The sequence below is a fragment of the Micromys minutus genome (genome assembly GCF_963924665.1).
Source record: "Micromys minutus genome assembly, chromosome: 22".
Taxonomy (NCBI): domain Eukaryota; kingdom Metazoa; phylum Chordata; class Mammalia; order Rodentia; family Muridae; genus Micromys; species Micromys minutus.
In genome coordinates this window covers 31,471,604-31,495,128 of record NC_137957.1, presented here as the reverse complement: position 1 = coordinate 31,495,128, position 23,525 = coordinate 31,471,604, and the positions used below count along the sequence as shown (strand labels likewise).

General features: G+C 35.9%; 1 protein-coding gene across 1 annotated transcript in view; it reads left to right on the top strand.

Annotated features, from left to right (window-relative positions):
- Positions 1-23,525, top strand: part of CEP290 (centrosomal protein 290) — a gene marked incomplete at its 5' end in the record, with an annotated part of 80,619 nt that overhangs the window by 50,699 nt on the left and 6,395 nt on the right. Inside the window, 14 exons of the mRNA XM_080935990.1 lie at positions 480-587; positions 1,112-1,311; positions 2,514-2,727; positions 4,590-4,727; positions 6,850-7,071; positions 7,379-7,501; positions 9,316-9,461; positions 9,752-9,907; positions 12,853-12,976; positions 16,306-16,440; positions 17,830-17,916; positions 18,775-18,939; positions 19,646-19,768; positions 20,941-21,113. Of these exons, the coding sequence (XP_080792116.1) occupies positions 480-587; positions 1,112-1,311; positions 2,514-2,727; positions 4,590-4,727; positions 6,850-7,071; positions 7,379-7,501; positions 9,316-9,461; positions 9,752-9,907; positions 12,853-12,976; positions 16,306-16,440; positions 17,830-17,916; positions 18,775-18,939; positions 19,646-19,768; positions 20,941-21,113 (2,114 nt within the window). The remainder of the gene's footprint in view (positions 1-479; positions 588-1,111; positions 1,312-2,513; positions 2,728-4,589; positions 4,728-6,849; positions 7,072-7,378; positions 7,502-9,315; positions 9,462-9,751; positions 9,908-12,852; positions 12,977-16,305; positions 16,441-17,829; positions 17,917-18,774; positions 18,940-19,645; positions 19,769-20,940; positions 21,114-23,525) is intronic.

Below are 23,525 nucleotides of genomic sequence, written 5' to 3'. Positions count from 1 at the left end.
CATGTTACTCTAATGTTAAGAATAAATTGTAATGAAAGACTTGGGTGGCTGACGTCAGCATATGTCAGCCCAAATGTATAATATTGGTCCCATATACATATACAATTTATGTGTGTGTGTGTGTGTGTGTGTGTGTGTGTGTACATATATATGTGTGTGTATATGTGTCTGTGTATGTGTGTGTGCGTGTGTGTATGTATATATGCATGCCGAGATTATTTCTTCTGTTTTTTTTCAACTTTATTTTAAAAAAACAGAGATCATATACAGATTATTATAAGCATTTCAGCGTAAATATGTATGAATATATTTTTCACAGTACTTAATTTTTTAAAGGTTTGATAATATGCATTGAAATCTTACTATTTACAAAGATCAAAATGTTTTACGGTTTTAGAAATTTAAAGATTAAGAGTTTTTAGATTGTGAACCTATTTCAGTCATAATTTATAGTACAACTTCAACTGTCTATAAAACAGGAGCAAAGAGAAATTGTTAAGAAACATGAAGAAGAGCTTCATGTTCTTCATCACAAATTAGAACAACAGGCCGATAATTCACTCAGTAAATTCAAACAGACAGCTCAGGTAAGATACTGAGAACTTTGTTTTCTTCTTTATTGAGATTTGATATTACACAATTTATGCCTCACAGTAGAACATACCTCACCTTTTTCTTGCCAAAATAATCTTCAGAAAACCAGCTCCGATCATGAAAACATGATCATTTTTCTTGTACTCAGATCCTTCAGTAACTGTCACTACAGTCTTCGCTGTGGACTCAAGCCTGCTGTGGCATGAGTCCACTCGCGAATGCATTTCCATCTTTTGAATTAACCCCTGTTGCTTCCTTTTGATCATTATGTTCTTATGTGTGAAATGTGGTCCTTCTCTTAGCCCCTAGCATTAGGCTCCTCGGGCCTCACCTCATTAGTTCATGGTTATAACCCTCCACTGCACTTAGGCACTGGCTAAAAATAGTAGTCTATACCTTGACTTCTCTTATCCATCTCTTCCTCTTAAGTTTCAGACTTTATTGATTCATAAAGAAAATTATAGGATGATTCATATTCTCAACTTGGCTTTCTCATTACTGTGTTCGTATCTTATAGGATTTAATCAAGCAGTCTCCTGCTCCAGTACCTACCAACAAGCATTTCCTTCGCCTGGCCGAGATGGAACAGACAGTAGCAGAACAAGATGACTCTCTGTCCTCACTCTTGTCCAAACTAAAAAAAGTATCAAAAGATTTGGAAAGACAAAAAGAAATCACTGAGTTAACAGTCAAAGAATTTGAAAATACAAAATTACGGTAACGTTCAGAAATCTTTTTAAAATAATCGAATGGAAGTGGTGCTGTGATGACGCTTGTACCTGCTGTGTGAGCTCCCTCCTAAACCCCTGACGTGTACAGTCCCATTTTGTCCTCAGGAACACCCAGGACTCGTTGCTTTATAGTAAGTAAGGCCTTAGGAATGTTCCAAAGTGTGACAGAGCACATGTTGGAAGAAGAAAATGACAGTTTGAAACTAGTCTCTCTTCCTCAAAGCCAGTTTCTTTTCTTCCCTAGCATGTCACTGTTAACTCCTTCCTCTGTCCACCCATCCTTTGTCAATGTCCCCATGCTACAGAAGTAACTCGAAAACTACAAATTCACGTAGAAATAGCCTTTGTTTAAACACCTGACAGTATGTGATAAAAAACAGGCTTCATAAATGTTGAAGTATTTGCTTAGAAGGAACTGTAGTGTTCAGAGCATTATGTATATTAAAGCCTATAAGCATTATTCAGCCTTTTTAACATAAAATCAGTATAAAATTATTCAGTTTCTAATCATGGACCACCTTCTGGGTTTCAGTCCATATCTCTTGAAAGTGAGAATGTTGGCCCACTTATGATTCTATTCCCTTTCTGATGCCCATTAGAACTTTGACTGTTTACTCTTGGACCCAAGATCCCTCTGAAAACGTTAGCACATATCTGGGACTATGTAAGTAGATGCCACTACTATATGGCACTGCTTTGGTCTTGTTTTTCTCAGTCTGTTGACCACACAGGACAGTGTGTGTGTATACACATACTATATTATACTACATACATACTATACATATGTATATACATACTATATTACTCTTATGCCATGTGCTAGATTACAAAATTATGTTTTTTTATAATCTGTTTTCACTTTTTTTTGAGACAGATCTCACCCCAACCCAAGCTGTCCTAGATTGAACTCACTGGGCAGTGTAAACTGTCACTGGGGTCACTGTAATCTGCCTTAACTGCATGAACCACCATGCCATACTGAAGGTTACTTAGGCTTTCTAATCTAATTCCTAAATAATTAGGCAGGAGATGATAATCTTCTGAAATAAGCTGCATGTATAGTCTTTTACCACATAAACCTCTGTGGTTGTGGCTTTATAACGTTTTGTTTTGATTTGACTTGATTTTTTAAATCGAGGTATTATTTGGAATACCCCGTCGGTAAGTACATGTGCTTGTTTATCTCAGGCTCCAGGAAACCCATGCCAGTGAGGTGAAGAAGGTGAAAGCAGAGGTTGAGGACTTAAGGCACGCTCTCGCCCAAGCACAGAAGGACTCCCAGAGTTTAAAGTCGGAACTCCAGGCTCAGAGAGAAGCAAACTCCAGGGCTCCAACCACCACAATGAGGAATCTGGTAGACAGGCTAAAGAGCCAGCTAGCTGTGAAAGAGAAGCAACAAAAGGTGAGTGCCGACGGCCAGCAGAGAACAGGCAGCAAGCACTGCTCTAAGAAGACAACTGTGGTTGCAGAGATTTCTTCACATGGCTCTGCCCTGTGTTTATTCATGGATGGTGGTCTGTGTCTGTAAGAAGGAAAGGAAATCTTAGCCACACTGTTTTTCACTTCCCATCAGTTCTCATGTTGAGGCAGTTTTGAACCCGTGAGAAGATTAGGGGTGATATGGTGGTGAGAAGGAAGAGAGATGACAGAATGTGGCCCCAGAAGCTTTGTGTGAAAAGTTGGCCAATGGATTTAATAGGATATCGTAGTTTTGCTTCGATTTATTTATTTTTTTATTGAAAAACTCTATTTTAAAAAACGAAGATAAATGTACAAATTTTTAAGCATTTTTGCATAAAAGCATATGAATACATTTTTAAGGTTGTAATTAAGTATTTGTGGGTAAATATACATACACATATGTATATATGTAACAATAATATAGGAAAAGAGGCTATTAATTTGAGGGGATAGGAGAGAGACTGGGAGGGGCTCTAGGGAGGAAAGGGGGATGTGATACAGTTCTATTTTAATTAAAATATATATATATATATATATATATATATATATATATATATATTATTTTCTTGAACTTCACACAGTCTGTGAGTTGTTTCTGGGGTGTTCAGAGCTTTCTGGAGTTAGTATCCCATTATCAGTGACTGCATATTATGTCTGTTCTTTTGTGACTGGGTTATCTCACTCAGGATGACATTCTCTAGATGCAGCCATTTTCTTAAGAATTTGGTTAAGCCATTGTTTCTGATATCTGAGTAGTACTCCATTGTGTAAGTGTACCACAATTTTTGTATCCATTCATCTACTGAAGGACATCTGGGTTCTTTCCAGCTTCTGGCTATTATAAATAGAGCTGCAATGAACATTGTGGTGCATGTATCTTTGTTGTATGTTGAAGCGTCTCTGGGGTAAATACCCAAAAGTGGAATAACTGGGTCTTCAGGTAGTACTATGTCCATTTTTCTGAGGAACCGCCAGACTGATTTCCAGAGTGGTTGTATCAGTTTACAACCCCACCAACAGTGGAGAAGTGTTCCTCTTTCTCCACATCCTCGCCAGCATCTATTGTCATCTGAGTTTTGGATCTTACCCAATCTGACTGGTGTGAGGTGGAATCTCAGGGTTGTTTTGGTTTTAATTTCCCTGATGGCTAAGTATGTTGAGCACTTCCTTAGATGTTTCGCAGCCATTCATTATTCCTCAATTGAGAACTTTTTGTTTAAGTCTGTACCCCATAGTTTTACGGTTTTTATTTATCTTAGACTTAGTAAAGGGTTTAGAAGATGCTACACTTTTCCCACAGTAGATAAATGAATTTAAACAAATGAATTTTAAACAAGTATTTTAAACAATGTCTTATAACATTACTCCTCTACCTAAATTTAGTCATTTTCCACGTGGAGGTGTCTAGTGAGTGAAGTAGCTTCTTTTTTTCCTCTTTTTGCTAAATGGAGAATTTCTTGCTAATAGATAAACTTGGAAATTAACAAACAAAACATGTTTTCTCTTCTAGTATTTGTGAATTATGTTTGATTAAGCACATTCCCTGTGATAACCGTCTTTCTCCGTACCCAGGCTGGCCTAGAACTCACTAAGTGTAGCTGCCCTTGGGCTGTCGGTGATTGCTTTCCTGTCTGAGGTCTCAGTGCTGAGAGCACAGGCAATGGCTCCAGTGCCGCATGTACGGCCACCTGGGTTATTCCCCATGGGGAAGCAATAGAAAGCCATGCTGCCCGCTTTGTATTGTGTTTTGCTCACACACAGTGTTAATTTACCACTAATCTTTTTTGTATACTGTAATTTTAGGCACTTAGTCGAGCCTTGTTGGAACTTCGGGCAGAAATGACAGCAGCAGCTGAAGAACGTATAATTGCTGTAACTTCTCAAAAAGAGGCAAATCTCAATGTTCAACAAGTTGTTGAGCGACATACTAGAGAGCTAAAGGTGAGCATCAGACATGTATGGATATGGCCAGATGCCAGATCACTTCAGAGAGTTTGTATGAATTGGTGGCTAATTAGATAGGTACATACATAGTTGTAAACAGTATGTATCTTTATGTTACTCATATATGGGCTATCGTCTTGAGTTTGAAAAGATAGGCCACTATGAGTTGTGCCTACTTAAAGGACTCATTTAGGAAACATTTTACTTAGAAAATTTTAAAGCATTTTTAGTACATTTTAAGCATTGCTGGGATTCAGTTCCAACATAGAACACTCCGCTGCTGAGCTAAGTCTCCCACCCTCAGAATTCTTTTAAAGCTGTTTCTTTGGAATAATTTCAGGTTCACAACAAAATTGAGAAGACAGATCTTAACAGATATACATCTCCAAGTGTGTAACACTTCTTGTGTCACTGGCATTCCCCACCAGTACAGCACGCTTTCTTCCTGTTTGTAAGCTTTTCTCTGTAGAGCCATCTGGCTCTGAAACCTCTTCTTCCACTAAATTGTTTTTTATCAACATACTTTATAATTTCCTTATCTGGCCATTAAGCTTAGTGATTAAAACACTTTTCCTTAAACATATATTTCATAATAACTTACAATTTCTTCTCTACTTTGCCCATAAATTTCTTTACTGAAACGTATATAACATATTGTGGTTAAAATAAAAACTCAGTTGTTTTTTTAAGTTTTATTTACTTTTGAATTTTTAATATGCTTTTTACTATCATTAAATAGTTTGGAAAGTAGATTTTTCACTAATTTTTAAAAAATAACCTATTGTAGTTTTCAGTCATGTTGTCAGAGTTAATAAAATATTTGCAAAATAAACAAATATATAAAATGCAATAGTCCTTTCCTGATGTAATTTTAATATCTCTTCACCTGAAATGCTGTTCCTGAATTTTATATATTTTCAAATCCATGTTTCAGAACTTTCTTTGAGATGTTATATTTTTTCTTTTAAACACAATTAATATCATTAATAATATCATTTGACCTGTATAATTTATTTAATAAAACATTTACACACTTTGTTGAATAAGCCATAACAGGACAAATGATATGTTTCTGCCTTTGACATCACATGTTTATACCATTATCTTTGTTTAGACAGCTAGGAATTCCTGAAGATTTTAAACATTGCTTTTCTATCCTGAGATGAAATGACGAGAGCCATACTTCTCTGTTCTAACTGTGCCTAGACCTAGGTCTGGAAGCTTGTGGCCTCCATACCATTTAGTCTTCCAAGATTCAATCTGTCTTTTCTAGGCTTCTGACTGAATTGCTCTGCCTGGCCTCATATTAACTTTGGCGATAAGGTTTAATCCTCTCTGGCCTGTTCTGTTTTTATCTGTGTCTAGTTGTTCTCTCTATAATCTGTCTCTGTATAACTGTCCCAGTAAAACTACCATACAAACACCATACACCAAATACCACACACACCTTTTCCCTTCTCTGTCCCTGCTCTAAGCAGTCTTTCCTCTGCTGTTCTCCTGTGAGTTGGGCATATTCTATTCTGTCAGATCTCTCTCTGACCCATCACTTTGCCCCTCAATTAAACTTAACTTTCAAACATGGCTGCTTCCTTCTACAAACTAACTTTACCTTCATTGTTAGGAATCAAAGGTATACGAAGGGCCTGTCTGTTTTCCAGCCAGATCATAACTTTGGATGTGATCCCTGGTCAGAGCAATCATGTTGCTGGGATTAAAGTTTCTCTACAAGGGTCTGCTGTCTCAAGCAATCCTTCCATGTCTTTATCTTCACAAAGGACTTTACAACATACTTGAAGTCAAAGATTTAATGTTAAACCAATCTTATGTTTCATAATCTTTAAAATATTGCTGTTCATGTTGGACTCTTTTACTAATTGATCTGTAGTGAACCATTTCCAGTTTTCTTTATCTTTTCTTGTGGTTGTTATAGTTCTCTCAGTGAACTTGCTCGTTTGAAATGAATGGAGAAAATATTGTAGTTTGTCGTTTTCCCTTGTGTGATATACTTAAAATTTTATGATGGAATGGAATTTCTAATGCATATTAATGTAACTTCGGTTTTCTCTTGCTTTATTATTAATACTTAAAGAAGATTTCTCATACTTTTGTCTTTTACTAGTCACAAATTGAAGATTTAAATGAAAATCTTTTAAAATTGAAAGAAGCTCTTAAAACAAGTAAAAACAAAGAAAATTCACTAGCTGATAACCTAAATGATTTAAATAATGAACTGCAAAAAAAACAAAAGGCTTATAATAAAATCCTTAGAGAGAAAGATGGAATTGATCAAGAAAATGACGAACTGCGAAGACAGATTAAAAGACTGTCCAGTGGGCTGCAGGTAACTCTGTATTTGAATCAGATAATCTGTTTGACCTGTCATGTATAAGTCACAATCCTCACTCGCTCCACAGTATGTGCAAACACTATCTCCACTTATTCAGTAGTTCCTTGAGAGGGCTCTGCTCTAGTTCCTGTCTACAGCAGGGCATTTTATAAAGCACAGTGGTGAGCTCCATGCTACACTGACATTCAATGTCATCTAGAAAACATGAGCAGTCGTAGTTTCCCAGGTCTCTATAATTGGAATATTTAATATCTTCTTTGATATTCATTTGTCATGTAAAGTTATATCTCTATGTTTTTAGAACAAAACTCTGATAGATAATAAGCAAAGTTTAATCGATGAACTTCAAAAGAAAGTTAAGAAACTTGAAAGTCAACTGGACAGGAAGATGGATGACATAGACATAAAGCCTGTGAAGGAAAAGGTATGTGAAGTGCACTCATTAATAGTTTTGAACTAAGTGAAACATGCGTCGATAAGCAGATTATTTACTCTTAGTTTAAGGGCCTCATACACACTGCGTATGGTCCAAAATAAAGCTTAGATGTCTAAGACAGGTTTCTGCTATTTAGAAAGTTGCCCTCCACTTGAGGACACACCTATGATATACCTCCATGTCATGTCGTGGTATGGAGTGCCATTAGTGTCTCTTCAAGTTCTATGTAGCCTGTGCGCTCCTCATTTTCCCTGTCCTTTCATTTGCCTGCCCAGCCCCTAAGGATTCCATCCCATGCTGCCCAGTTACTTACATACATCTCCTTCAAACTAGTGCTCATGTTTCCAGAAGTCACATGACTCTGGGAGCTTACAAAAGAACTATCAGTCAATAATGGGTTTTGTAATTTTTAAAAGGATACTTAGTAGCTGATTTGAATAAATAAGGTTAGACACTAATTTGGAGGAAACATATTGAAGTCTCTCTAGTATTAGAGGACATTGTTTGATTTGACTTCTAACCACACCTCCAGACTTTTGAAATATGATATTCTCATTTATAGTAAACATGATGTTTAATAATATCTCCTGTATTATTCTAAATGAAATTTAGAGTCAAAATAAACTTACATAATTTCAAAAATGTTCTAAATGTACCAAATGAAATTAGTGCAAATATAAAAATAATTTATAAAGTAGTGAATTTAATAATATATTATTCATATATCAGCATGTCTATAATCTATACTAGAAGAATAAGGAATCATGTGTTTGAAGCTTAGATAGTATTAATGTGAATTCTAGGCCTCAAATATAAACTCGGTAAAAATGTGTTCTAATGATAGTTTATATGATGTCAATGTTATTGTTGCTAGTAATTTGATTTCCAAAATGGTAAACAATTGTTGTTATACTTTTTAACAAAAAACCTTTATTTTAAAAGGTAATTGTGCTCTTACTAATTTAATATATAGAGGAAAATTATAAGTGGTAAAATGGAGTTAAATTATTAGTTCATGAAATTGTGAACTTTTTTCATGAAGCTTTAACTATTTGAACACCCAGCAGGACTTATTGAGAACACAGGACTATTGGGTATCACACAGCTTTCTTTGACCGTTTCTTACTGGAATATTTGCAACCATTACTACCGTTACTATTACCAGATGATCTGTTCCTTTAAGAACCTAGACCTGGCCTTTTCCATTTTTATAGCTCTTGTCACCAGTTAACTTGCTCCCTCCATTTCTGTCTCTTTCTCAAGTTTGTGCAACAAACTAAAATGGTAAGATTTTCAAACTTACACCCTCTTATCTGGTTTCCATATGCTTTCTGCTCTTCATGTCTACATAGAAGCTGGGCACATGGTTAGCACAAAATACATCTTGGTTGGTAAAATGGTATGCATTTCGACCAGAGTGGATTACAGTAATAGGACATTGTCACATTGTCATGCCTTACTTAATAAGGTTGGATTGGTGATTCACACAGAACTATTTTTTAGAAGCTTACTTAAATAAATCATGTATTTGAATTTATATTTAACTTCTTAAGGATATTTGTTATGGTAATATCTTTGTCATTAGAATCTTGTCTGAAACTCTTTATCTGTCAAGTGATGAACCAAGCCCACTTAAATAGTAGGTCTTCTTTCTAATAGTTTAGCACATCTAAAGATTCTAGAATTTGTATAACACAGTGAACTATTTGCATATTATCTTGTATAGTTTAAAATTGTGGTTAAATATTTAAAGTGAGAGTAAAAGTCCTGACAGTCTATAACACATTTGCTACTGTTTGCAGAGTGGTAAAGAAGAGTTAATCAGGTGGGAAGAAGGTAAGAAATGGCAAACCAAAGTAGAGGGAATACGCAACAAATTAAAGGAGAAAGAAGGAGAAGTCCACAGTCTGACAAAGCAGCTGACCACCTTAAAGGAACTTTTTGCTAAGTGAGTTAAATTTTATTGTAAAACTAGTAATATTTTAAATTTCTATCTTGAAATTATGTAGTTTACTTTGTATGATAAATGACAAATTTGTTAGTTTTGATTATCTTTAATTTATAGTTTATGTATTTTAACAAGTATGAATGAACTATCTAATTTTCCAATAAGTTAATGCCAAGTACAAAATGGTATACTTACTTTATTACCGGAACAATGATTCCTAAGCTACAGTTTAATAAACTGAATAATAAGTTATCAAAGATACATCTTTTGTTCTTTATTAAATTCTGCAGAGCTGATAAAGAGAAACTTACTTTACAGAAGAAACTGAAAACAACAGGCCTCACTGTTGATCAGGTTTTAGGAGTGCGAGCTTTGGAGTCAGAAAAAGAGTTGGAGGAGCTAAAAAAGAGAAATCTGGACTTGGAAAATGACATATTATACATGAGGTAATCTAGTGCATGGAATTATCGAACTTACGTTGATGAAGAATAGCTTGGTGTTGACATATGGAAATATAAATGTGTGGTTTCAGGTATGGGGTTTATTATTTTTTTCATGCATGCAGCTCAAGAGTGAGCCTAGGAGGTCATAACCAGCTCTTTACAAGGTCTTGTTTGGAGCTCCCCATGGGAATCTTTGTGGTATTTCTGGTGTGTCTTCCCATTGTTGCTCTGGGTAGAACTAGGCTGTAATTAAACCCGTACATTGTGTAGTTTCTAATTGTATGTGCCAAATGGGCACCAGGTGGGCAGAAGGGAGGAGCAGGGAAGTTTTTGTTTTACTCATTCAACAACTGCAGCGAAGATTTCCTCTTTAGAAAAGTATCCTATTTCAGACTCTGCCACAGCCACTGTGGGCTTTGATCTGGGATAACTGAAGGAGGAGTGCAGCCTTAGTCAAGTGAGTTTACATTTCACTGTGAAACTAAGGCTCTTTCACAGGGAATCATAGCCATTCCCTTCTTATTGGGTCATAGTTAGGCTTTGCTGGAACTCTCCTCAGTGCTGATGGCCATCTTCATGTTTAAAATCTGAATTTGGGCCAGGTGGTAAGGGCAGAGGGTAATTAGTCTGCTGCCTGATACTTCTGCTATTATCCCAGTCTAAATATATTTACTTTTCAAATTCATAAGTAGTTGGCCCTTATATTTAACCTGAAATGAGATTGTATTCCAGGTGTGGAGACTTCAAGAACCCCTGACTACCACATCATATATTTCTTAGAAAGGCCTTTGAGATTTATTTAACTTTACTTCAGAACCTTTGTCTTCTGCAGAGCCATAGTCAGAGTAAGATAAAATCATACCACATTAACACCTACAATATATAATTTTCTATTTGAATCACTTCTTCCCAGATCATTAAATGTACATATAAATATTTAGTCTTCATAAATGTATGATCCCTTTGTATTTAAAAGTTACAGTTAGTGCTTTTTAAAACAAAATGTAAAACACATAATTGTTTCAAATGATACATCATGTAATGTTCAAATCAAGGTAGGTAGGCACTGATTTTCATACTGTTAAAGCATTCAAAATTACTCCTTCTAGATTTTGATAAACTTGTTGACTATGCAGTCATTTTGAGAAATATCTGTTAATATATCTTATAAACTTATATTTTCTGTATACTTTCTCTTGATTTGTAGGTTGTCTTTTGTGGTGCATAGATTCAGTTAGACATAATCTCATTTAATCTATTTTGGGATGTTTTGTGAGTTTGTTCCTTCGAATCATTGTTCTTGTTTATGTCCATGGGTTGTCAGTATGAGCACAGTGACAGTGTCAGTGTGAGTACAGTGACAGTGTGAGTACAGTGACAGTGTCAGTGTGAGTACAGTGACAGTGTCAGTGTGAGTACAGTGACAGTGTGAGTACAGTGACATTGTCAGTGTGAGTACAGTGACAGTGTCAGTGTGAGTACAGTAACAGTGTGAGTACAGTGACATTGTCAGTGTGAGTACAGCGATAGTGTCAGTGTGAGTACAGTGACAGTGTGAGTACAGTGACATTGTCAGTGTGAGTACAGTGACAGTGTCAGTGTGAGTACAGTGACAGTGTGAGTACAGTGACATTGTCAGTGTGAGTACAGTGACAGTGTCAGTGTGAGTACAGTGACAGTGTGAGTACAGTGACATTGTCAGTGTGAGTACAGTAACAGTGTGAGTACAGTGACATTGTCAGTGTGAGTACAGTGACAGTGTGAGTACAGTGACATTGTCAGTGTGAGTACAGTGACAGTGACAGTGTGAGTACAGTGACAGTGACAGTGTGAGTACAGTGACATTTTCAGTGTGAGTACAGTGACAGTGTGAGTACAGTGACATTGTCAGTGTGAGTACAGTAACAGTGTGAGTACAGTGACATTGTCAGTGTGAGTACAGTGACAGTGTTAATACCGTGACAGAGCACTAGAGGTGGTACATATACCTTGCAAAACTCCAATTATTGTTTAGTCTTTACATTTCTTTTCTTTCAACCTTTATCTTTCAATATTTTTTAAAGGAATAATGTTATTGAGGAACTTTTTCTCTTGACAGGCACAATCTAGCTTTCAGCCATGGATCTTTCCTTTCCTTCTTTTTTCCTCACCTAAACATATGCTCCAAACAAAAGCCTATTAGCCTCTGTGGATTTTACTAGAATCCTTTTAATTTTTTAAAACTTCCTAGTATCTTTAAGGTTTTATATTTTCTTGTTTTGAATATATTGATATAACTCATAATCTTCTAGAAGAGATTAATCTTGTCTTTTCTCTAAATTCAAGAAGTTTGAATATCTGAATTTTACTAATCAAATATATAATAATGAAAGGAAGGATATGACATATGTAAATTCTTAGTAAAAATATAGTTACAAGAGTGAATGTTAATGTTTTCACATTGACTGTACATTTTTACTTGTTCATTGGAGAAAACTTCCTGGACCAGAAGGTTTCAAAGATTTGCCAGAGTATGGTGAGTCTTGTAGCTAGCCAGTTAAGTTTGGCCTTGATATGACAACATTTACTGAAAGTGTTAGAGTTGTGTTGGATCAATGAGCTTTTTGATAATGAAATTGATGGTATGTGGTTACTCTGTAAGCTTCTTAAAATAGTAAATATATTAGTTATTCAATATAGTTCTATATAAGCAAATATTAATGTTATTGCACTTCTATAGATTAGAACAGACTTATATAATGATATAATGAAGTCTTTAGCAGATGTCTGATAGTAAAGAATATTTTTAATATAAATTCTAATGTCCAAATTTTTTCTTGTTAAATTTGGAAGTTTGAAAATTTCTTAAGTTATAGTATTGATACACATACTATATCATTTTCTGTATCATAACTTTATAAATTTAAAAAAAAGTAAGGTTCACATAATAGTCTGGTTGTTGTTCATAGGACCCACCAGGCTCTCCCACGAGATTCTGTTGTGGAAGACTTACATTTACAGAATAGATACCTTCAAGAAAAACTTCATACTTTAGAAAAAAAATTATCAAAGGATACGTATTCTCAGTCTCTGGTAAGTATACACCTTTCCTTTCCTTAGTGTGAAAGTCATAAACGTGACGAAAGATTCTTCCTCTGCACAAAAACATTCGCTACTCCTTATTAATGTTGACTCAGCACTTTCCCTTTCACTGTCTAGCGCTGACTCCTTGCTCTAATCCTGTCTGATGTGACAGTGGTTAATTTTAAGTCCTCAAGAATTGCCTACTCCTCCATTGCAAAGTTCTGTAGCAGTTCCAGCTCTAGTTACAGATGCTGCTGTGCAGAACCCTCACTTGCTAAGTAATAGCAAGTTTGCTGTATCCCCTTCTCCTTTCTCATGTACTCCAGGTGACTTCCACCCACGCTATTAGTGTGCACAAGACAGAAACAGTGGTTTTCCTCAAAACTCCAACAGCAAATAGTATAAGCAAAAGATATGGACAAAATGCCTCATAGCCATCCTCTGAACATAAACTGAAAAAAAAAAAAAAAAACAAATATCACTGATGACTTGTGTATCTGCATATTTTCTGTGATATTACAGAAGTGTTGCACATCTCACTGAATTAAATATGGAAGACATACCAGATAATAAATAGAGCAAATTTAAATCAGTCGTACAGATTTTTAACCTTAATTATAAGAATTTATCAGCTCCTAATGGTAAGCAATTAATAATTTTGTTAAACTGAAAATCAGAAGCATAAAAAGGAGAATAAGAATAAGGCTGGCAGAGTGAGAAGAAATGGGGCATGTAGCCAAAAATGTCAGTTATGTACTGTTGGTCAGCGTAGACCTGCTGAGAAGGACCGTGATGCTGGCACCATGCTGATATGGTACACGTGTTGAGGATGCTGTTCAGGACTCAGGAAACTGATGTGTCAGTCCAGAGAAGTGCCCTCGTTTCAATACACTGCCGTCCTCTACTCCTTTACCAGCTAGGATTGCTTATAGAAAGTCATATACATACACTGTGACAAGTTAACAGAGAAGGTAAGATTCATAAAATAACTGATTAATAAGCAATTTTCAAGAAACTTGAAATATTTACAGTTATATTTAAAAGCTTTATTTTCAGAAAATAAAAGGAAAAGTTACAAATCTTTTATATAGTAATTGCATTCACAATTCAATGAGAAATATATTAAAATACTTTCATGGGAAATCTTCGGATATATTCTTTCCTATAAGTCATAACTAATACTCTGTTATTAAGTAATTATTGACACAGTTATCATTAGTCAGATCATATCTGTTACCAGAGAAAGAAGAAACGAACCAAAAGAAGAAAAAAATTGAAAACAGATTTAAAATGTCTATGTCTGATGGAGATCTTAAAAATCATCTCAGATGCAAAAAGTGTCAGCCTCGTAAATTGCAGGATTTGCACTATATGTACTAAGTATTCCAAGACTGGAAGAGCCTGAGTACACATTTGGGCCATGTAAATAAGGGGGGGCCAGCTTCTGCTTTCGGTTTATGCCTGTCACAAGACATTGTTTTCTTTCTTGCCATTGGATACATGCATATGTATCCTGTAAACAAAAGTCATACCTAGGGCTGCCTTCTTGACAGTATCCTGTGTCTAGGATCAAAGATCTACCCAGAATACCTTTAGTTTTTTTGTCCTTTTTATTTCATTTGTATATTTGGTCTAAGAAAGTGTATGTATGTTTTTTCACTTAAAACATGTATTTTACAGTATAATTTTAATAATTTAAGATATAATGAAATCCAAATTTATTTATACAAGATTATTTTTTAAAGATTTATTTATTCATTTAATATATATGAGCACACTGTAGCTGTCTTTAGACACACCAGAAGAGGGAATCGGATTCCATTACAGATGGTTGTGATCCACCATGTGGTTGCTGGGAATTGAACTCAGGAGTTCTGGAAGAGCAGTCCATTCTCTTAGCCACTGAGCCATCTCTCCAGCCCACAGTATTATGTTAAGCAGAGGGTCTAGGGAGCTGCTGACATCGCAGACTGCTGAGCTAGTAAGGTAACGGTGAGAAATAACCAGAGCCGCACTGACGACTGGGACAAAGTTTGCTATAGACATAGCTGTCCTAAAGCATGGGGAATGCTCTGATGCTCCTGCCTAATCACTCATTTTAAAACCTCCAACAAAAAACATACAACTGAAAAAAGGGCATAAATAGTAACTCAGGGTAGATTCATGCTAAGGAAAAATGCAAATATAGTGTTTGATTCATTTCAGAGGACAAAATTGATAACTGTATCTCAAATAACTGAATGCCATATGGAGGAAGAAAAAGAAGTGGTTATTTTATCTATCTTTGTGTTTGTCGGAGTCACAGAGCGTAGCTTTTCTCTATGTTGATAAGTTTACATCCAAGTTTCAATCAACAATAGAAAAATTTGGGGGGGAAATAGGCCTTTAGTAAAAGTATACAGACTTTCTTTTTGTCTTTTTATTCTGTATACAACATATTCTATAAAAAAAGCCTGTGATAGCTGTTTATATTGCTTTTATATTATAATAGATATAAGCAATCTCAAAATGACTTAAAGTACATGGAAAATATATTTAAGATAGATACACATGCCATGGCGTTTGATTTAGTAGACGTAGACACCCACAGAAGTGCAAGGGAAGTGTCCTGGAGCCCATTTTCTTTGGATACTAAGAGACACTTGTCTACAGATGTCACTTAGCAGAAAACGACAATTTCCCAGCCTGGGATTTGAATGGCCAAAGCAGAGGTGCTGCAGTGTCACCGTCTTCTGTGACTGGAAGTTCAGTTCTGAAGCTTGCCACTCAGGCAACCATCTTTTCTACAGTTAATCTAAGGAAACGTGTTCATATTTCTTTAGAAGGAGAAGGATAGTGTGAATTCTCTTAATATCATCTTCCTGCAATGCATATCTCTGTCCAAATTCTCTGACTTCCTCCTTGCATACAAACTGATTTTCCTTGAACAGGGTTGACCCTAATGACCTCCTTTTAACTTGATTATTTCTGTAAAGCAAAAAGATCACATCTGACATGCTGATAGTTATGAACAATTCCAACCTTCACAACTTGGTAAGCTTTATTTTGAACTATCAGAACCAGTATAGGATAGTTAAGACACTACGGGACTGTCTGTGAAGTCATTGAATGTATGGATTTTAAAGCCATACTTGACATTGCTTTCTGTTTTAATTTCTAAAAGTTACTTTTCTAGAAGTTTTATAATGTGCCCTAACTTGATTTTGATTTTATGTAATACTTGTGATTTTCTCCCCACATACATTTTAGAACTTTCACTTTTGACAATGTTTCCTTATTCAGTATGTCTTTGTGGCTTTTATTAAATGCTGAACATATTCTAAATCTTTGTTTTCCAGCCTTCAGAAGTAGAGTCAGATGATCATTATCAAAAAGAACAAGAGCTTCAGAAGGAAAACTTGAAGTTGTCATCTGAAAATATTGAACTGAAATTTCAACTTGAACAAGCAAATAGAGACTTGCCAAGACTGAGGGTAAACTTGACTCTGTTGTGCCTGAATTCACCAAATTTACCACACACTTACATTTACTTAAATTACTTTATGAAATATATACACAAGATATCTTTGTGATGTTATATCTGTTTCCTGATTTAAGGATTATTTATTGAGTCTCTACTTTGTCAGACATGCTTTTAGGTACTAGAGAGAACAGTCATTAAAGTCAAAATACTAATAAAACTTATCTTCCAATGAGGAAGATTCCCAACAGCAAAGAAACAGGTTAGTATATAGTAGTTGAGCTGACACAAAATGCTACAGGAAAAGGGGAAGCCCAATTAGGAAAAGGGGAGGGAGGAGGTCTGGCTTAAAATCATGAGAGGGTTTGCATAGCAGAGCCAGTGGAGAAATAGGAGACAGGCCATACTGACAGTGAGGATTCCAGAGAATAGAAGTGTCAGTTTCACATGTTCCAGAGTTAGATCATTCCTTACATTTCATTAGTATTTGCAGTAACTGAAATCTATTTGTGTCTTTATAAGTATTACTTCCGATGTTAGTAATTTCTATCTTTGACTTTGTATATCTTACCCTATCGTAGCTTTCCTCTTTGCTAGCTAACGGTTTCAGACTTACTTTGTAATCAGAACATGAGCATTCTGTCATTTCCACTGGTGGTGATGCAGTTAGGCTTCCTGCTTCTCATACACTTAGTAAGCCAGTGCAGTGTCTTTGGTTTTTTGGTCTGTCTACCAGAAAAATAGGTTTCTATGAATGTGCATTATGGGACAGGAAAATCAGAGTGAGAATCCGAATTTTTGTAGTGTATTAAGGCCATAGTTTGCAAAATAGTTATGAAATGTTTGTATGCAGAGTGTTCTTTATCCAACTGTTGTGTTAGTTAGAGTTTCTGTTGCTGTCTTAAACCTCATGACCAAAAGCAACTTGGGGAAGGAAGGATTGGTTTTATTGTAGACTTCTATACCACAGCCCATCAAGGGTTTTCAGGGTTGGGACCTGGAGGCAGGAGCTGATGCCAAGACCAAGGAGGAAAGGTTTGCTCGTCACGCCTTTCTTAGCCTCCTTTCTTCCACAGCTCAGGACCAACCGCCTGCCCAAGGATGACACCATCCACAGTGAGCCGAGTCTTTCACATCAACCTTTAAGCAGGAAAAGGCACCACAGGCCTATAGCTTGATAATATGGAGGCATTTTTCTCAACTGGAGTTCATTCTCTGACGTTCCTCTAGCTTGTGTCAGGCTGATAGAAGTCCCCACACATCTTATATCAAAATTCCTTTTGCTTAAAGACAGTTGTTTGGTTCCATAGTTGAATTTTTAATTTAGATAACTTTTCCTCTCTTTTCTTAGGAGCTATCATATGGTTATAACAGTTTGCTATTGTTTTCTTTTGTCTTTTAGAATCAAGTAAGAGATTTGAAGGAAATGTGTGAATTTCTTAAGAAAGGAAAAATGGAACTTGAACGCAAACTGGGTCAGGTCAGAGGGGTGAGTAAATGTCTCTAAGAAGCTGGTGTCCAAGTTGAATCGTCTGTTGGTTTTGTACTATGACATACATGATGCATTCTCTGAAAATAGAGAGTACCAATAGAAAGTACTTGAATAAATACTGACAGTTAACATTTGTTTGAAAGTAAAAATATGAAGATATATATGTACTATAAATGTTTATATAATATTATCTTTTTAAGAAAAAATATAAAGAATCTATGTTGATGTCTTCATTAGGTCATATGTTAACTAACGTAAATACATAGTTTCATTTCTGTGATTCTTTTCTGTGTCAAGAAAATGTTTGTGTATTTGAGCAGGGGTTCTCACCTTCCTAACAGTATGACTCTGTAATTCAGTATTTTTATGTTGTGGTAACCCTTAACCATAAAGTTATTTTTATTGCTACATTAAAATTTTAATTTTGCTACTGTTATGAATTGTAATATAAGTATCTGTGTTTTCTGATGGTCATAGGTAAACCCTCTGGAAGTTTTGTTTGACCCCCAAAGGGGTCTAGACCCAAAGTCATCTACAACCTCTGTCCTAGAGAGAAACCTATCTAAATAGACCATTTTGATTTACCTACTTAGATCACACATCATATAGTGTTTGAGCCATTACTAAGTATATGATTTAAGGAATATCAAATGTATGTAAGCCCTGGCTTTCATCTATGGAGAGTGAAACAATAATTACTGTCTCATATGCTTTTGAAATGTATTGAATTAACACACTCTTTAGAATCAAATATTAGCAATTACTAAAGATGAGTACAAAATTAGACCCATTTTGGCATTAGTACATCCTAATCTCTAAGATATTACATTTTATTTATTTATTTATTTTTTGTAGTCTGGTAGAAGTGGGAAGACAATCCCAGAGCTAGAAAAAACTATTGGGTTAATGAAGAAAGTGGTTGAAAAAGTCCAAAGAGAAAATGAACAATTGAAAAAGGCATCAGGAATACTGACTAGTGAAAAAATGGCTACTATTGAGGAGGAAAATGGAAAATTAAAGGTAATTTTTATGTGCTCATTTTACATGAATGGTCTCTAATTTGCTTTACTTTTAAATGAATTATTAAGTCTGTGCACAGTACACTGAATATCTTCAGTGGATAGAATTTTATTTTACACAATCAACAGATGTATTGGCAAGAAATCTAAAGGTAGTTACAGAGTGGGTCTGTTCCGCCTCTGCTGGTTCTGAACCAATTGTTCTTTTCTGTGTTAGAGTAATCATGTGTGTCTATTTCAGATGTGATGTGTTACGTCGGGATTCTGTGGAGGCTCCTGATTTTCTTTTACTGTTAAAACTCATTTTAATGAATAGCTCAGGTTGAATAGGGACTTTGGTTATAAATAACAAGTTTGGGGGAGTCTTTAATTATAACCATGTCAAATGAGGTTTCTTAAACTACCTACCTTGAACTCAGTTTTATGAGTTTAAATAATAATCTTTATTTTTACATTTAAGAGAATTAAAATAGAACTGCTTCATTTACTCATTTTCCTTTTCTTCATCACCTCCATGTCTTCTTACCTTACTTCCTCTCAAATGCATCACCTCCTCTTCTCTATTAGTTACATATAAAAATGCATAAAGATACAGCTATAACTTGCTAAGTCTATTAAATTAATTGCTTGTGAATATGATATTATATAAACAATCATCTTTCCTTGGTGTTTTTGTTTTGATAATATGTTGTTCCATCAATAACCAGGCTGAATTAGAAAAGCTTAAAGCTCACTTTGGACGTCAGTTAAGTATGCAGTGTGAATCCAAGAGCAAAGGCACTGAGAAAATTTTGGCTGAAAATGAACGGCTTCGGAAAGAACTTAAGAAAGTAAGATGATTATGACTTATTACACTTATCTTCATTGACATATCCTGTCAAAATCAGAATTGAGAGATCTTTGACACCAGTGTCTGTTACATATTAAGTACATATTAAGAGAATTTATGAATTTTACTTTGGTCAAGAGATACATTTATATGGAAATTTAGAACTGGGATGGTTTATGTTCTTATTTCTTCTACTTATTGGGAATTGTTCTAAGTTGGATAATGTTTCTGTTTTTCTCAAATTTTTCATGCGAGTAGTAAATATACTTATCTCTTAGCTGGGTATGGAATTGAATGCCTTTTAGTCCAGTACTTAGGCTGGAAGGAGAAACCAGCCTAGGCTACATAGAGAACCCACCTAAAAATAAATAAATAAATAAATAAATAAATAAATAAATAAATAAATAAATAAATAAATAAATAAAAATAAATAAATACACACACAACACACACACACACACACACAACACACACACACCACACACGTATGTCTCACAGAGCTGTGGAAAATTTTAAGTGAGTTAATATTTATGCATATGACTTAGGCAATGCCCAATTTATGGATCAAAAAGCATAATAAGTTTGTTAATAAGGTTTCTTTTTATTTAACTAATACAATATATTCCTTATTCCTGACAAATAGGTATAAGTTTTTAACACACATTACTTTGTGAATGAACTGAAATTATAATCCTTAAAACTTTTAACAGTAACTCACTGAACTATGAAGCCAGAGCTGTACTCTCTAGAGTCTTAATGTGCATTATTAGGAATAATCAGTCACTTACATGGTGCTTGTGTTAATAGCGGGGAGTCCTCTAAGTATTCCAGAGTCAAAACAAAGCATCTTTTAAGGTGTAACCAGATTAACTGTCTCATCGTTCTGAACATTTTCATGTGAAACAAATGACAAATTTAGGGTATCCAATAGATACTTTAGATAATAAATACTTCTACATACATTTCTGCCTTTCTTTAGTTGATCTTTTGTGCCAATTATCATGAATAGATTGCTGTTTTAGATGAAAATAAATATTTTTTAGTTTTTAAAACAACATAGATTCAGCTTGTCTTATGACTTCTAGCCTATAGTAGTAATTTTAATACCTGACATCTATGTGAGCAGAATTATGTTTTGTCATAACTTACTAATTAATATGCTTTTACTGATAGGAAATAGAAGCTTCTGAGAAACTTCGGATAGCTAAGAACAACTTAGAGCTGGTGAATGACAAGATGGCAGCTCAGCTAGAAGAGACTGGGAAGAGATTACAGTTTGCAGAAAGTAGAGGCCCACAGCTGGAAGGCGCTGACAGCAAGAGCTGGAAGTCGATTGTGGTTTCAAGGTAGGATCAGACCATTTCAAATATGTTCTAACTGTATCAATACCTCAGAGATAACCATGTGCTGAATAACCTAGCTTGTTACTGATGAGCAGATTGGTTGTTTACTAGTGTCTCTACATTCTGCCCTATCATTTCCAAAACTCAGTTTCTTTCTTGACTGGTTTGGTTAGCTAGTTTTATTGGCCGGCTACAGAACAGAGCAGACCTGCAACTGGACTAAGTACCTGGAGCTAAATGTGCCTCATGAAGTTCTGCTGACCTTAGGTCACGGCTGATGCTGCTCAGCTCCTCCTAGATGCTGTTTCTGGAGCTCCAGCTTTAGATTCTTGGTTGGGTTCACTTATTTCGGATGCAGATATGTCCTAAGCAATTGAGCATTTTATCCTGTTTCTGGAATGAGCTGCATTGCCTTTATTTGTATACTGGGAAACTTTCTTTACAGAGAGACCAGGACATGAATCCAGCAGCCACGCTAGTGTCTTGATTGGCCTCTACTTTCTGATTCATTTTCTCCCATCCTTCGAATATTTTCTATAAGTATATTGGATTTGTGTCTATGACACTAACTTGTCTCTGTGAAAGCTAACTTATTTCACCATATTTTCACAGTTCCTTACATTTGTGCATTCCTCTTTGATGTCCTTGTAGGCCATATTTGCACAATTTGGATTGACATGACAGGAAATAACATGGCACCCATCATGCCAACAAGATAGTGAGCCTTAACATTGTGAGACCCCTGGTTCCAGTGTGGACCTTGTATTGCATTTCCCTCTGTCAGCCAGATTTAAGGAGAAAAGAAAAAGCTAAGTAAGCATAATTGAAAACAAAGAGATGGCTATAATCCTGGAGAAGAATCTCTGTTTTTCCTATAGTAGTGTAGAGTAGTCAGAGTCCAGACTTTTCCCTATATTTCTAACTTTGCTGTCTACAGACATGGCTTTGTCGGATGCTTATGTAGGAAGGAACATGTGTAACAGTGTGACGGGGAAACAAGGTGTTGTGACGTGTGTTGAGTGACGTGAGATTTACTCTATCCTCAAATATTCACTCAACATCTGCTATTACCACACCGTGTGTGCTTCAGGGTCTTTCTAGAAAGTCCAGCTTACTTTGGTTTCCAAAAGAGCCAGTTCCCATCTTTTCACTGTGCTGTTACACAGATGATATCCCTTTGTGGGCCAAGATATATTTTAGACCCTGCCTTTATTTTTCTGTTTCTGTGAGCTAACAAAAAAATGATTACTTAACTGGCATAAAAAGACTATTCAGTTTAAAGACAGTTGTAAATTGATAACACTATTTAATCTTGATTGAAGTGAGTTTACATGTTACATCACTTGAGTTCTTATTCAGTTGCACATAGTAAATATAAGTCCAACTTGTTTTCAAGACAGTCTTGCTGTGTATCCAAGGCTGATCTCAGACATTTCCATGCCCTCCCAAGTGCCCCACCGACATTTATCTCTAGGAATGCTGTGTTTTATAAAAAAGAGAAAGAGCCAAGGATGTGATTAATAGAGATGTATTATGGTGAGGTGAAAGGGGGTACCTCTGAGGGCCCATGCTGAGGCATCCCTTCCCCATGAGGTACCAGCCACAGAAGAGATATAGTATAGAATAGAGTTTATTTAGGGCATGGGAAGTGAAGGTGAGTACAGGGAGGGAGGGAAAGAGAAAGAGAGAGAGAGAGAGAAAGAAGAGAGAGAGAGAGAGAGAGAGAGAGAGAGAGAGAGAGAGAGAGAGAGAGAGAGGAGAGAGAGGAAAAAGAGGGATGGAGGGAGGAAGAGAGAGAATATGAATGAGAAAGAATAAATGAGAGAGACAGAGAGAGGAAGGAAGGGAGGGAGGAAGCTGGCTGGGAACATGTGGAGAGAGTTGGGAGATGGGGGAAGGTTAAAGGGGGTTAGGAAGAGAAGGGGCAGACATCCCATTTTATAGTAAGCCAGGCATAGCTGCCTGTTGCCAGATAACTGTGGCGTGGAGCCTAGAAGGAATGCTAACAGGGAGGAGCCAGGTTAATATATGGGCTAGCTAGGTGGAGTAATACAATCTAGAAGGACTTTGCCTAGCTTTCTTAGTTACTATTCTGTTGCTGTGAAGAGACATGAACAAGGCAATTCTTATAAAAGAAAGCATGTAAATGGGGCCTTGTTTACAGTTTCAGAGGTTTATTTCATTGGCATCATGCAGGGAGCATGACAGTACTCAGGCAGGCATGCATGGTGCTAGAGTACTAACTGGGAATCAGGAGGGAGGTCCTGATCTGTAGCCAGCATACAGTTAAGACTGACCCAAACAAAGGCTCTTGATACCTGGAAGTCCATCCCCAAATCAAACACTTCCTTCAACAAGGCCATATCACCTAATCTTTCCAATCCCTTCAAAGAGTTCTCTGTTGACCAAGCATTC